The following is a 15,591-nucleotide window of genomic DNA, read 5'->3' as shown; positions in this document are numbered from 1 at the left end:
ACATCACGTGTATGGTGTATGTGTGTGTCGAGCTAACAACAATGCAATAAACCCTTTTTTTGTTTTTGCAACGGTTAGTTTTTGAGAAAATGTATAACAAAGTTAATAATTTTTTTATGTTCTATTGGCATAGAAGTTATTTATAATTATCATTATATAAATAAAATTTCATGAAATATGTAGAGGAAAGTCCCCTATACATGTATATATATATATATATATATATATATATATATATATATATATATATATATATATATATACCGGGTGTCTCAGACCACCCGTATCACCCGATTTATTCGTAAACGCAACATTTTAGAGAAAAATGTTTTAGACTAAAGTTGTATGGTTTCAAGTTTCAAGGGGTACATAAGATGGTGTCATTAGTTTCAACTTAAATAGTTGCTCGAAGGTCACGTAAAGGTCACCTTTAATTTTTTAAATAGAACCACCTACTTTTTATTGCATATTCTTGTAGCTTATCTCGAGGGCTTTCCAAAACACTATAAGAAAGTATTTTTTCATTAAGAACTTTTGGAATTATAAGGCTTGAAAGTTCTAGTATTTTGACATAAAATACAAAATATCTTGTAAAACATCAAGTTTTCGGTAATGTTACCTTAATACTTTTATGCACAGAATAATGAGACGAATCAATTGGTATAAAAAAAGCATAGTTCCTTTAAGAAAAAATATGTAATTTGCAACACGCATCTGCATACTTTTTCTTAAAAGCAACTGTCTTTTGAAAATTCAAAATTCATTTGTCAAAATACTAGAACTTTCAAGCCTTATACGTCCAAAAGTTCTTAATGAAAAAATACTTTCTTATAGTGTTTTGGAAAGCCCTCAAGATAAGCTACAAGAATATGCAATAAAAAGTAGGTGGTTCTATTTAAAAAATTGAAGGTGACTTTTACGTGACCTTCAAGCAACTATTTAAGGTGAAACTAATGACACCATCTTATGTACCCCTTGAAACCATACAACTTTGGTCTGGAACATTTTTCTCTAAAATGTTGCGTTTACGAATAAATCGGGTGATACGGGTGGTCTGAGACACCCGGTATATATATGTATGTATATATATACACACATACATACATACATATAAACGTAGAACACTCACATATTCTTTGTATAGACTATACGGAATGGAGTATACGCTTTGCGCGGAAACTTCACCGCTTATTTTTTTTAAAAATGTTCATCGTACGTGAAAAATGAATATAACCATTTTTGTACAGAATTTCATGATCTTTCTTTTTTGTAATAACCTTAATTGACCTCCGAGCCATACAAAACGAGATTTTCGCAAAAAACTGATTTTCATGACCTTTGATCTTGAATAACTTTTTTAGCCCTGCCGATATCGTTCTCTATTTTTAATATTTTATTTAAAACAACAAAATAAAGCGATTTAAAAAAAAGTAGTTTCGAATTTTTTTGCACAAAAAACCTAAAATGACTGGACTAATAGAGTAAGCTCGTATTAATAGGAAAATACGGGATATGTTGAGTTGCTTAATTATAGAGGATAGATTTGCTAATCGCGAAACCGCAAGGCGTGGGGTCCGTAATGTGAGATATTTAGAGTGACGATTGTTGCTAGAGTATAAAAATTATTTTACAGTAATAAAAAGAGGAAAAATACTATGTTAAAGTTAAGGGAAGGTTCATACAAACTTATAAAAGTGTGCTGATGGTGATCGCATGCTCATGCTGGGCGCACACTGGCTGCACTGGAAATATTGAGTATAAGTGGGTTTGCGATTATTGGAAATAAATTTCTCCATTACATTTGTATTTCAGAGACATTAAATGAAGTTTTCTAATGGCAATACCGATGTATTTTGCACTTTATTAGTGATTTCTCGGGATATCTCATATTAGAGCACACTTTTTCGATTTTGCATAAAGCTCATTTTTTACATTTTTCTAATTTTCAGAAAAATTAATATTTAAATTAGATTTTACATTTCAGTATCTTAAAGCTTATTAAATTTCCTTCAAAATAACCTCTATATACTACATTTTTCAATTTATTAATGTAACGATTAATGTAAGCGATTAACCACATCTATTTTGTGTGTGGTATCTCATAATAGGGGACTTTCCTCTATTATAGTACGGATAAGTATGTGTAGTTTTGTATCATATTTGCCGAGAAACGCGCGAAAAAGCAATTTTACCATAGACCTAGGATAAGGTCTATGAATTTTACACATATTCAGATGGAATTGCGATTGAAATCGCTATTTCGATTTTAATACACATAATTATTATATAAATGCTGTGATAAACACGTACTATTTTCTTTATCTATTGAGTATTTCATTACTATCAATTTTATATTCTTCGTTATTTTAATTATTTTTCTTAAATGTATACTTACCTATTATGAATTTTCAAGTGCATGGTCAAATATCCAACTGAATATGCGATTAATATTTTTTTACAAATGTTGCATTTCACTCGCATTTTTTCATTTATTGTGAAATTTTTTATTCTGTAATAATCCCAACACCAATGTAGTCTTTCTTCATTCTTCTCTGTTTCCGTTAATTTATCTTTATGTTTACTTATCAAGTGGTTATGTAATAAATTATAATTCATGTTTGAGTAATTAATTACTACAAAGCAATAGTTGCATTTTGCCATGTCTCCTATTAATTTTGAATAATGTTCTCGTATAAAGCGACGTACTGGAATCTTTTCTTTATTTACATCACGTTGTATATTATGTACGAAATCATGTTCTATATTGTGATCATGGAGTAAATGTTCTTTTAATTTTATTAATGTTTCTTTATACGATAAAATATTATCTGTATCACTCCAAAAAGATACGTTACATTTGTGACACATTAAGGTAGGAACATAATATAGCAAAACCCATTCATTTCCTGCTTCCTCCTCTGCCATTATAATCGTTCTATTCCTCGGAGAATTCCTTACAATATTAATATCTTCTTGACGTTTCGCTCTCTTTAAAGACGTACCCATGTCTGTATCGCCGTCTGGATAATCCCTATCGCTGTCCCAATCACTTGGATCGGATTTCCTACATTTATATTTAGAGTGATTATAAAGAAGTAAAAAATGTGATTATATTAGATTTTATTATGCACGCTACTCCGTTGGAGGCCAAGGTTACCGTTTTAAGGATCTTATTATTTGAACATTTAGTAGCGATTAAGTGCCTCGATTCAAACATTATATAGATCTAATAATTTTTACCCGACAATTTAAATATAATAATATTTTCATTAATAAATAATTATTTGGATATATATGGGACATGGCAATGGAAAATTTGTGTCTCTCGACGGATATAGATTTACTATGTAACGTGAAAACGTACACTGAGAAAAAAATGTTCTGTAAATATTAATTTGTATACAACTGTGACTCCATTTACTAAAATGAAGAAAATTTTCCTTTTTATTAGTATATGTGTATTCATTGAGAAAAAATATACTAATAAAAAGGAAAATTTTCTTCATTTTAACAAATAGAGTTACAGTTGTATGCAAACTAATATTTACTAAAATGCAGAACATTTTTTTCCAGTGTATAAGAATTATATAACGCAAATGTACTTATTCAAATTTCTGTAATATGTACGTTAAGGAAATAAAGAGAATTGGAAATGTTAAGGGGATCCTAAAGCCGTAATATTGGTTTTTTTCTTAACGCATATCTTTTTATTGGCTTTATGGATTTAAAAATCCTTCTCCAAAGTTTAAGTACGCATTAAAATCTAGGTCATGGTGGTCGAATTTATATCGAAAACGAAAAAAAATTAATATTTTTTGTTATACGTGATGACAATATTTGCTTTGTACAAAAATTTTACAATAAATATCATCCACAAAATTAGACCGGCATGACCTAGGGACAACATGTAAGAACAATATCGTGCAATTGGAACTAAGAATAAAAGCCTACAAAAAAAGATTAATTGTAATGAATGCAATATAACCTATAACAATGTCTATCTTTGTCTATCATCATTGTCTATACAAGGACAGATATAGAATTTGGTCGGTAATACAGACGGCTTTAGGATCCCTTTAAGAATTGCATAAAATTTATATACATATAAACTCTTTTATAAATAATGTCAGCATGTAAAACTTTTTTTCAATAGTTTTTTCAATGGTTAGTTTTTGAGAACATTTATACAAAAAGGAAAATTTTCTTTATTTTAGTAAATGGAGTCACAATTGTATGCAAATTAATATTTACAGAACATTTTTTCTCAGTGTACGTTTTCACGTTACATAGCAAATCTATATCCGTCGAGAGACACAAAAATTTTCCATTACCATGTTCCATATATATCCAAATAATTATTTATTAATGAAAAGTCATTATAAGTATGACTCTTTTAAAGAATTTAAAATACTGGGGATACCACTAAAAAATGCGTTAATAATATATAGTACCTCATGGGTGATGTGGAAAGTTATTAAAAATGTGTTTATGAATCATATATTGGTGGATCTAAGATTAGCTAGAACACAAATATGTAATAACACAAATATAAAGTCGTTTAAAAAAAAAGACACCCGGGTGAAGCCCCGGATAACCAGCTAGTGTACATATATTTTTGTGTCATATTTGCCAAAACATTAAAAAAAATCTGTATTACACATATTTCGATTGGATTCATAATAAACCAAAAACTCAGACTCTATTGCGACTAGAATTGCAATTTCATAATATAAATAAACATTATATATTATGTGCCTTGATGACATTTATGTGCGTTACATTTTCTTTAGCTATTATATATTTTACTATTATATATATATATATATATATAATTATATATTCTTCAATATTTTAATTATTTTTCAAATGTATACTTACTTATGAATTTTCAAGTGGTAACTCACACTTGAAATTGGATATATACCTATTGTTCTGTTACAAATGTTGCATTTCGCATGTGCTTTGTCCTTTCTTGTGACGTAATCCCAATACCATTGTATCTTTTTATCATTTTTCTCTATTTCCGTTAATTTGTCTTCATGCTTACATATCAAGTGTTCATGTAAGAATCTATAATTTCCGGTTTTGTAACTAATTATTGCAAAGCAACAGTTGCATTTTGCCAGATCTCCTTTTAATTTTGTATAACATTTTCGTATGAAGCGACGTACTGGGATTTTCTTTTCATTTACATCATATTCTATATTATGTACGGAATTATGGTCTATCTTGTGTTCATGGAATAAATGCTCTTTTAATTTTGTTAACGTTTCGTTATATGATATTGGACTATCTTTATAATTCAAGAAATATCGGTGACATTCTTGACACTTTTCTGTAGGAATATAATATCGCAACATCCACTGATCTTCTGCTTCCTGCTCTGTCATTATAACCGTTCTGTATTGTGAAAAATTAGTTACTGAACACACAGAAGGTACGTGTAGACTTGAAGAGGCATTTGCAAATATTGGTCGCAGGATGTCAAGAGCAGAGGTATGATTCTTTGTCCGACTATAAATATTGATATCCGTTAGACTGTGCCTGATTACCAGATCATACAGCTTTACTTTATATATTATATTAATCGATGACTTATTCTAGATTTATATTAAAACACGCAATGCTTATACATGATGGTTAAAAAAACAAAGGGGTCTACTCTGCTTTCGAAACTTTGTAAAAAGCTTTATTTCGGATTAAGATAAAAGCCTTTAAAGGAAATTTTGGCGACTTTCATGACAAAACCATTAAGATAAAATGATAAAAAGAAAGAGATTTTAACAATTCTACAGAATGTTATAAATTAACATTATTTATTATAAACACTTCTCCCCACTTTACTTCAACGTGATCTTTCTGTTCAAGTCAACAATCATACTTTAGGAGTTTTCATGTTGATTTAAAAGGCATTGAAAACATGTTCCACATGGGTTTCCAACTTTTCACGTAAAGCGAGGTCCACTACACCGCACCCCTTGCTTACAGGACAAAACGAGGTCTATTATTGTACGGTTCAGGCTTTCAACTTTCCACGCGAAGCGATGTGCAACCCACACCCCCATGTGTAGCAGGGCGAAACAAGGTCCAAGCTAGTATGATTCTAAATCGGTTTCAATTTAATACGTGAAGCCAAGTTTATCCCACCCCACCTTTGCCGCAGGGGGAAGGGCTACCGACCCTCCCCCGCCTACATGTGTGCTGTCTATACACACATATCAGCAAATTACTTCCTTTAGAACGGACACAAACTGTTATATTTCTTAAACTTTATTGTTAATAACTTCTTAATAAATAACAAACGACGGTTAAAACCTTTAGAAGGTTACTCATGAGAATGCTCTCTGTAATATATGTCAAGATCAAGGTCGCAGGAGGTTGCTTGCCTAAACTAAATAATTACCAAACTTACCATTCTTTTTACTATTTTATCTTAAAAAGTAGTTCTCTTGTAGGAGTCGCCAAAATTCGCTTTAAGGAGTTTTATTTTAACCCAAAATGAAGCTTATTTTTACAAAGTTTCATCGAAATCCAAGGTAGACCGTTTTCGGAACTTTATCCAAACAAAGTTAGCTGTGTGAGTGAGCAGGGTTGGTTGTAACACTTTGTGGAACACTGTGTGTGTGTGGAAATTGTGTATATCTACTAAGTAACACTCAAGTGTCACACACCGATTCTTTCGAGTGCACACATGTAGAATTTAGAAAAATATTTGTGTCGTGTTTTTTTATTTTTGCTCATAAAGCGTTTTAAGAGTAGAAACTACTCTCGAAATATAATTAGCTTTCTCAACCCTATGTACGTTATATCGAATGGTTTCTAAGATGGTTTTGACGAGAATATCTCTAGGAGTTTTTCTGGTCGTTTTTTTTTTAAATCGATCAGCAATGTACATGGCCTTATTATTACGTATATAGAATTGAAAAGTCAATATTTCGAGGGTAGTTTGTACTCTTAAGACTTTATAAGCAAAAATAAAAAATACGACATAAATATTTTTGTGCGCACAGTTAAAACTGTGTTAAAACATATGTACACAGCTTCAAAAAAATCGGCGTGTGAGACTTGAGTAGTGTTACTTGTAAGTTATTGGTCCCACTGCTTTTAGGTGATGGTATTATATTCGAAAAAGCAGTTCTTTCTCAGAAATTCTGCGTTTTTTGCTTTGTTCATGTGCAACTATACAAATACTTGAACAAAGGAATAAAAATGTCACAACTGACCCACTCATGGAGGACCCAGATGGTATCACTGCGTTTCCCGGGGCTCCCTCAACGTGTGCCGAGAGGGAGAACCGTGTGGTTTTAGCCGGTAGGCCATATAGTACATACATGTATGGAATCCGGCACTCCCCTCACTCTCCTCTCCTCGGAGGGTGAGGGGGTCTTCCCCCCTGTTAAACAGGGGGCTACTGGGTAAACCGGGTTTATTGCCCGGGATCCCAGTAGTAGATTTCCACACGTAAAAAAAAACCCACTCATGGAGCCTGTTGTGACATGAAAAAATTCACTGAAAAATAGTATTCAAAAGCCATATACAAAGTTATCGGTTGAAGGGGATGTGTTTTACATAAAAAGAAGCGCACACTGCGAATAAAAAATTCATTTTGCTTCCTCATAGAGGAAGCTTTGTTTTCGTAAATTCGTATATGAACCTTTGATTGTGTATAAAGTTGGATCTAGTCAACCAAATTTAAAAAAATTATGTATGAAATAGGGGGGCACGAACACGATAACCGGGGCCCCTTGATTTGACTGTGGTTTCTGGTAGTATTTTTTACGCTGAACAAAAAATTATATAGGTCTTATAGGGCTAACTGCTTTAGTTTTCGAGATATGCAGTATTAAAGCTCAAAATTAATATAACTTGGTAAATGTCTAGATTAAAGGCGACCTCACCGGTGTGGGTTGGGCAGGGGGGGGCTTCGCCCCCCCGCACCCCCCTCCCATTGTATAAGTAAACCTATGCACCTCCCCCGAAAGCACGGGGGGGGGTGTGCGTAAACCTCGGTTCGCGTGGAAAGTATATGCGTGAACTATTTCGGGACTACCGCACCTCCCCCGAAAGCACGGGGGGGGGGTGTGCGTGAACCTCGGTTCGCGTGGAAAGTGTATGCGTGAACTATTTCGGGACTACCGCACCTCCCCCGAAAGCACGGGGGGGGGGGTGTGCGTGAACCTCGGTTCGCGTGGAAAGTATATGCGTGAACTATTTCGGGACTACCGCACCTCCCTCGAAAGCACGGGGGGGGGGTGTGCGTGAACCTCGGTTCGCGTGGAAAGTGTATGCGTGAAGACAGTAGGTTCCGTTGTTAGACGTTGGATGTTGTTTACATTTTTAAAACGTAAACACAGAAATCTCATTTCGTTTAGTAGACGCTTGTATTCAGTTCTTGAAGGTAGTCAGTTACATTCGTACTCTCACATTATGTGTACCGATATTCATCCTCGTCTTCACCCAAAATTGATAAATTTTTCTTTTTTTTCTTCGTTTCACGACATTATTTCTGAGAATAAAGTTGCACAAGTTTTTCTCGAAGAGATGAAGATAATTCCATCATCAACATCAACACCGCCTATTTGTTGTGGATTACCAATGAGAGTCGAAAAAAGTTCTCTGTTGAAATTGAATTGGAGATGGCGTTGTTCAGCTCAACAAGGAAAAAAGAAGAAAGGATTGAAATGTTGTCGCAAAATAATTAATCCGAGTGAAGGAACATTCTTTGAAGGAACTAAGTGTCAAATCGAACTTCGTGAAATTGTTGCAATTGTGATATGTTTTGTAATGAAAATGTCTGTAACTGATGTCACTTATCATCTCCGTTCATGGCGGTATCAACAACATAAAGATGAATTAAGTAATTCAACAGTGAGTGATTATTTTTCATGTTGTCGAGAAATTGCGGAAATCATTAGTTCTCATCATATTAAAATGCTTGGTGGTGTGGGAAAAACGGTACAAATTGACGAAACTTTTTTGACTAAAAGAAAGTATCATCGAGGCCGTGTTACAGAGCAAATGAGTATTGTTGTTCTGGGGTTGTATTGCAAAGAAGACAAAACCGGCGTTTTTATAAAAGTAGATGGAAAAAGCAAACGTCATTTGTGGCCATACATTAAGAAATTTGTCGATCCAAATACATCTATAATATGTACGGACCAAGCGAAGCAATATCATGGTGTAGAACAGCTTTTTGGACCACCATGCACTCATCTCACCACTAATCACAGTGTTGGAGAGTTTGTGGCTGCAGATAATTCTTTGAACACTATTAATGATTTAGAAAACCAGAATAAACTATTAAAAAAATCAATAATATCTCGCAAATCAACTCAATTACTTTATCAGTACATGGCATTGTATTACTACCGTAAAAACATTTTGGAAAAACAATATCGCTGTGATCTTGGCTCTCAAATAATGCAATTCTTCGAGGACATGGCCAAACTGTATCCTGGTTACATTGATGGACAAAAAATGGACGGACTTTTTTTGAAAAATCTTGAACTTCTGTCACAAGATGAAGAAGATATTACTGATATATTGCCACCACTGAAACGTCATCGTGAGATGTCACTCGAGGAAGAATTTGATTTTGGCAGTGACAACAATTCTGATGATGATTCAAGTTTCGATCCATAATGTATGTTATAAAGAGTATATTTTATTTATAAACTAGAATTTTTTGGTGACCTTGACAACATACTAAAATATCAAGGTCATCCAAGGTGGTCCCCCCCATCTATACAATTACCAAGTAAAAATTTATATTATATTTATTTTGAGCTTTAATACTGCATATCTCGAAAACTAAAGCAGTTAGCCCTATAAGACCTATATAATTTTGTGTTCAGCGTAAAAAATACTACCAGAAACCACAGTCAAATCAAGGGGCCCCGGTTATCGTGTTCTCCCCAATAGGGGTAGAAGAAACCAAAGAAAAGATTGGTTTTTGAGTTTTTTCTGCCAATATGTTCAGATTGTTGTAAAACGTCGAAATATCGCCTAAAAAAAATGTCAGTATGTGTGTATGTATGTGCCGAATTTACCAAAATTTCTATAACTCCAGAACTGATTAACCAAATCTTAACCAATTATATATGAAATAGGGGTAGAAAAGACTGAAGAATATAATAGATTTATTAAAAATTGTTAATAATAAAGGGGTTACCGATTTTTGTTAAAAGAAACAACCAAGTTTACTGAAATTTCTTTAACTCAAGAACCAATTAACCAAATTTAAAAAAATTATATATGAAATAGGGGTAGAAAAGACTGAAGAATATAATAGAATTAATAAAAATTGTTAATAATAAAGGGGTTACCGATTTCTGTTAAAAAAACAACCAAGTTTACTGAAATTTCTTTAACTCAAAAACTAATTAACCAAATTTTAAAAAATTATACATGAAATAAAGGTAGAAAAGACTGAAGAATATAATAAAATTAGAAATATTTCAAAATTTTAATTTAAATTTTGAATTTTTTTAAAAATGTCAATGGTTGCTCTAACTTTCGCAAATTTGGAGATATCGATCTATTTCTAATTTTATTATATTTTTCAGTCTTTTCTACCCCTATTTCATATATAATTCTTTTAAATTCGGTTAATTAGACTTAGCTTTATATGCGATCAAAGGTCCATAATTTTGATCGCATATAAAGCTAAGTCTAATTAACCGAATTTAAAAGAATTATATATGAAATAGGGGTAGAAAAGACTGAAAAATATAATAAAATTAGAAATAGATTGATATCTCCAAATTTGCGGAAGTTAAAACTTCCTCTATGAGGAAGCCATGTGCAAATTTCTAATTTTTTTATATGTTACAAAACAATAAAAGTTTTTGGTAACATGGCACAAAGTATTGCAAGTGCCAAAAAAAAAAAAATAATATATCTTTGCTAACAAAAATATATATTGTTGCACCCGCGCTGAACTCGAGCGAGATACCCGGTAGGGGGAAGTGGGGAACATTGATACAGTCATCATATCTCTGCATGAGAAACATCTAAGAAGGTCACGTATCCATGCATTATGATACACGAATAACCTAACCAAATTTCGTATGCGAGCAGTAGCCACTTGATGAATGACAGGTATAAACGTGTTTTGCGTACTTCAGGTAAATATTTTCAAAGTCTTTGAAGCGTAATTTTTCACATTAATCTGATTAATACTAAATAAATATTTCGTCAAAAGTAAGAAACAGTATATCTCTTACTAATTTTTCTCGAAAATATTGACATGACTTTGTATTATTTTCGGCTGAGAATATATTTTATTATGTATGACGCTGTGGAGCAGATTCGTACACTGACTCGTGGGGCACTTTGATACATATTAATATGTATCTATGTGGTTTATAGTATTAAGTAAGATATTTTCATTTTATTTTAGACGAAAATGGTAAGAAGGTACCAAAAAAAGACCGATAGAGTCTATATTAATGAAGATGCCGTAAACTGTAAACTTGATCTATTTTCTTATAACTTGTAAAAAAATTAATTAAAATATTTAAAAAATATGTATGTTGATAATTATTAATTCTAAGATAAAGTACAAAATGTGGTAATTTTTTATTTTTGAGAATATTTAATTAGTTTCGTTTTTAAAAGTTTATTTGACTGATTAAACCTGCAATACTTTAGAAGAGTTTAACAATAATTATTCTATGTGATAAGATAAATTACTTTTGTGTTCAAATGTTTTTCAAAGATGTGATTTGAGTTATTTTGTATTTCTAATTATTAGACTACTACGTGAGTGATCAAAAAACAGATTCTTGTATTTTTATTTTCGAAATAATTGTTAATTCCGTATAAATAAATCTCTATATACAATAAACATAGTTTGTTTTAATAATAATCCAATTTATTTCTGAATAATATTAATATAAATCACTGAGAATCAAAGTGCCCCGTGCCCGTATCATTGTACATACCCCGCATATGAGGCACATTGATACAAATTTCATTTTTTACAAAAAATGTTATAACATTTCTTATTATTAACCTACAGCAAAAAGGCAATCAAAACACGTAAGTAGAAGGACAAGCCTTTAAATCTATTACATTTATCTTAATCTATCTGCAAAGTTATTTATTTAACTCTTGAAAAAAAATCGTATCAATGTCCCCTATTCCCCCCTACACAAGAGTCGCGAAGCGTCCTTAGGCCGGTTCTACAATCAGTCGTATATCGGAGTCGGATGTCGAAACGCAGCCGATAATTCAATGAGAAAAATTCGTTTTTGAAAAAGAAATTCTCTCATTGGACCATCGGCTGCGTTCCGACATCCGACTCCGAAATACAACTAATTGTAGAACCGGCCTTTTAGCAACAAGCCGGATTGATCTAACAACGACTGTAAGATTTGTTCTCAAGTGGCTGGACCGTTCAGACGTGTGTCCACGCTCTTCTTGTAACGAGACTTTAATAAACTTTAAGACTGTTTTCCTTTTTCACGGTGTTCCCTTTATTTCCGCGAACTTCGAGAGTGCGAGGGCGCGAGTGTGAGTGCGGAAGAGAGACGCGGCGAGTGCAACAATATGTTAAATCTTTGATTATAGTCTACGATTCTTAGGAAACTAATGACTATAACCTACTTAATCTGTGTAAATTTACCAAATTAACGATTGATTATTGATATAACGATTAATAACTGATAATTGATTTAATTAACAAAATTAATTAAATCAAATAAATAAATAATTAACGATACTGAAAAGTTATCGAATAATCATTATTTTTTCAAAATTATTATATATTTTCAGTCTGCATCGCATTCAAATCAATGGATGCATTTAGCACTATAACCACTGACTAAGCAGCTAAATAGCAATTAAATAAAATTTGTTGGATTTAAAGATAAGAGCCATTCATATTTTATTGTGACTTATTGTTAGCCGCTCAGTGAACGGTTGTAGTACTAAATTCATTCATTCATTCACGAGATTTAAAAGTGTCACAATCAACCCCATCAAATGTTGTCACATTTAACCCGTAAGGGCCGTATTTATAGTCGCGACTCAACCTGAGAATCAGATTTTAAGCCAAGTTTAAATCAATCTTTCATCTTTCATCTTTCATGTGTTTCATCTTTCTTTCTTTGTGAGGATCAATCGCGGATCAATCAACAACTATATGAATACGATCCTAAGTCTTTAACTTAAACTCATAAAATTCCAAAATTGGGCTAAATAAATGCGCGACAGTACCACGGACACTACACGCCAATAGCTAAGAGACATCGCAATTCTCTACTAGACTATAACCCGGATAGATTACAACAGAAAAATCTGATTCTTACCTGTTTTTGGAGAGATCTCACATATAACACCTTCTGCCGCCGAACAAATAAAACACATCACACTTGCTATGCTTGATTCTTACATTTTTTTCATCCATATCTCTTCTTCTCAAGTTTTATAATTGGGGGACCACTCGATATTCGAGATATTGAAATGTCACAACTACTCCGTGTCACAATCAACTCCGCTCTCCCCTACACATAAGAAAAACTAACATTATTATACAATTTTCTTAATCTTAGAAAAGTGATAGATACATAACTGAATACAGGTTTAAAAGTTCAAAGTTTGATAAAAAACAATCGTTGCATGATATGGACTTTGCCGAATTATCCATTTTATTTTAGCGTTTGTTTAGAGAGATACATATAATATTTTCTATTTACGCGAACCGCTCATTGTCAGTTAAACGGAGTTCAAATTTTCATTAAATAAGAATAATGAAAGAGACGTACAATACGATTAAGGTTAATTTAATACCATTTCATTTAATTTGTCTATTTGATAATATAATGTATTGCCCATTAATTACCGCGTCTTATTGGTTCTTTCATTATTCTTATTTGAGTCATTCAAGAGATCTTTTATATATTTTTATTTTATTCATATTTTCATATTTCAGCGATTAAAGTGGTCAAATCGTAATTAGTCTCAATCGATAGCTAGTGTTAAATTAGGTAATAAATATGTTTTAAGTATTTTCTTAACGAGTTATAAGGGAATATTACCATTTGCATCAAGAGGAAAGTCCTCTAAGGGTTGCGATGCAAAAATCGCTATCTTAAAATAATAGCACATAATTCGCGTAAGTATTGTGCATAGTTAGGTAATCGAAGTTTGGTATTTTTAACGAGTTATAAGGCAATGTTACTATTTGCATCAAGAGGAAAATCCCTTAAGAAATGCGGTGCAAAAATTGAAATTATACTCTAATGAGAGAGCGTGTAATTAGCGCATAAATCCTGTGTATTTGTTTTTAGATTTGCTTATGTGGGAGGGGGCGGCTCACTGACAGCCACTCAGCTCCCATTTAAAAAAATTTTTTGGCTAAACAAAATTAGCGCAAAACTTTTTTCTCATGAATTTGAAGAACACATAAATAGCGCATTGTCATATAATTTAGTCATTAAATTTTAATCAAGTGAGAGGGCCAGCTAGGCAGACGTAGGTAGTGTTGTCCTTTAGTTCGGCCGTATGTGAGTGAGCCGCGCGCCTGGTAGTATGAATGAGCGCACTACCAGGCGTGCGGCTCACTGACATTGGCCCGACTAAAAGACAGTGCTAATTAAATTGAGTTTACTCAATAATTACTGCTTTACTGAGCATTATACAATAGAAAAAAATGGCTCAGGACTTTATGACTTAATTTTGATAAGAAATATCGTTGTGTAAATAGTGGGCGCGATCCTGTCGCGCGACGTACTTGTTAATGTTATTTAAAAAGAAGTGTGATATCTGTACAAAGTTACATTTTCAAAGAAGGTAAAAGTATTGCGTCAAGTACAAGCACTCCTTGCACTTAATTATTCTGTGCAAATATCTATTTTATGATTCTATAAAAAAAGAACTTTACAAAGGTAAAAGAGACTTTATATTTTATTCATATCTCCATATCAGTGAATAAACAATTATAATAAATTTAATTATTTGTATAAAAGATTTAATATCAAAATAGACGCCAACTTATAATTCCGTAAAAAAAAGAACGTTACAAAGATAAAAGACATGCCAAGTAGGACATAAAATATGCAATAAAAGTATACAAAAGTACATGTCACAAATGTTAAAAAAGAATTGAATTATTCATAAACTGTTCTAAAATGGATATGAAATTAATCAATGCAATTTGCCAAGTATTACTAAAAAAAAAACAATCTCGAAAAAGCTTATTTGTAAAAAATCTTGTAATAATGCGCTTCCCGAATATGTATCACCTCCGGCCGAAGACCCGCCAGACGAGAAGGGCACGGCGCGCCGTGCCTATCTATACTTGCGAGATACTGGCACTGGTTCGGAGCGCCGAGCGATGTTAGAAACGATCAAACTCCACCGAGCGCGATCGCAGCGGCGGGGTGCCCGTAATACCGAATCGTCTCGGCCGACTCACCCCAGCAGCCCCGGCTCTCGCGTCTTCCGACGCCACTACCCCCGACGCGACACCATGTTAATAGGGGGTATAAAACCTTGAAATTTTCCGCGAAAGACAAATTCTGCCGTGAGCAAGCCTCTGATCCGTCTGATCATCCGCTGTTCTCACGTTCCGAAATCCTAGCTGAC

The 15,591-nt window shown here is 32.9% G+C and overlaps 1 protein-coding gene across 11 annotated transcripts in view; it reads right to left on the bottom strand.

Annotated features, from left to right (window-relative positions):
• Positions 1–15,591, bottom strand: part of LOC139822465 (uncharacterized) — a 62,681-nt gene that overhangs the window by 29,640 nt on the left and 17,450 nt on the right. For 6 of the 11 annotated variants that reach the window (XM_071794188.1, XM_071794187.1, XM_071794190.1 and 3 more), the window contains 3 exons: positions 13,314–13,508; positions 4,879–5,514; positions 2,396–3,064 (listed from right to left, as the gene is read on the bottom strand). In XM_071794188.1, the coding sequence (XP_071650289.1) occupies positions 2,396–3,064; positions 4,879–5,390 (1,181 nt within the window). In that variant the 5' untranslated portion in view covers positions 5,391–5,514; positions 13,314–13,508. The remainder of the gene's footprint in view (positions 1–2,395; positions 3,065–4,878; positions 5,515–13,313; positions 13,509–15,591) is intronic. The other 5 variants (XM_071794194.1, XM_071794195.1, XM_071794196.1 and 2 more) reach the window with 5 other exon arrangements.

The sequence above is a fragment of the Temnothorax longispinosus genome, chromosome 11 (genome assembly GCF_030848805.1).
Source record: "Temnothorax longispinosus isolate EJ_2023e chromosome 11, Tlon_JGU_v1, whole genome shotgun sequence".
Classification (NCBI taxonomy): domain Eukaryota; kingdom Metazoa; phylum Arthropoda; class Insecta; order Hymenoptera; family Formicidae; genus Temnothorax; species Temnothorax longispinosus.
The sequence above is the reverse complement of the archived record's forward strand: the minus strand, read 5'-3'. Positions and strand labels throughout refer to the sequence as shown.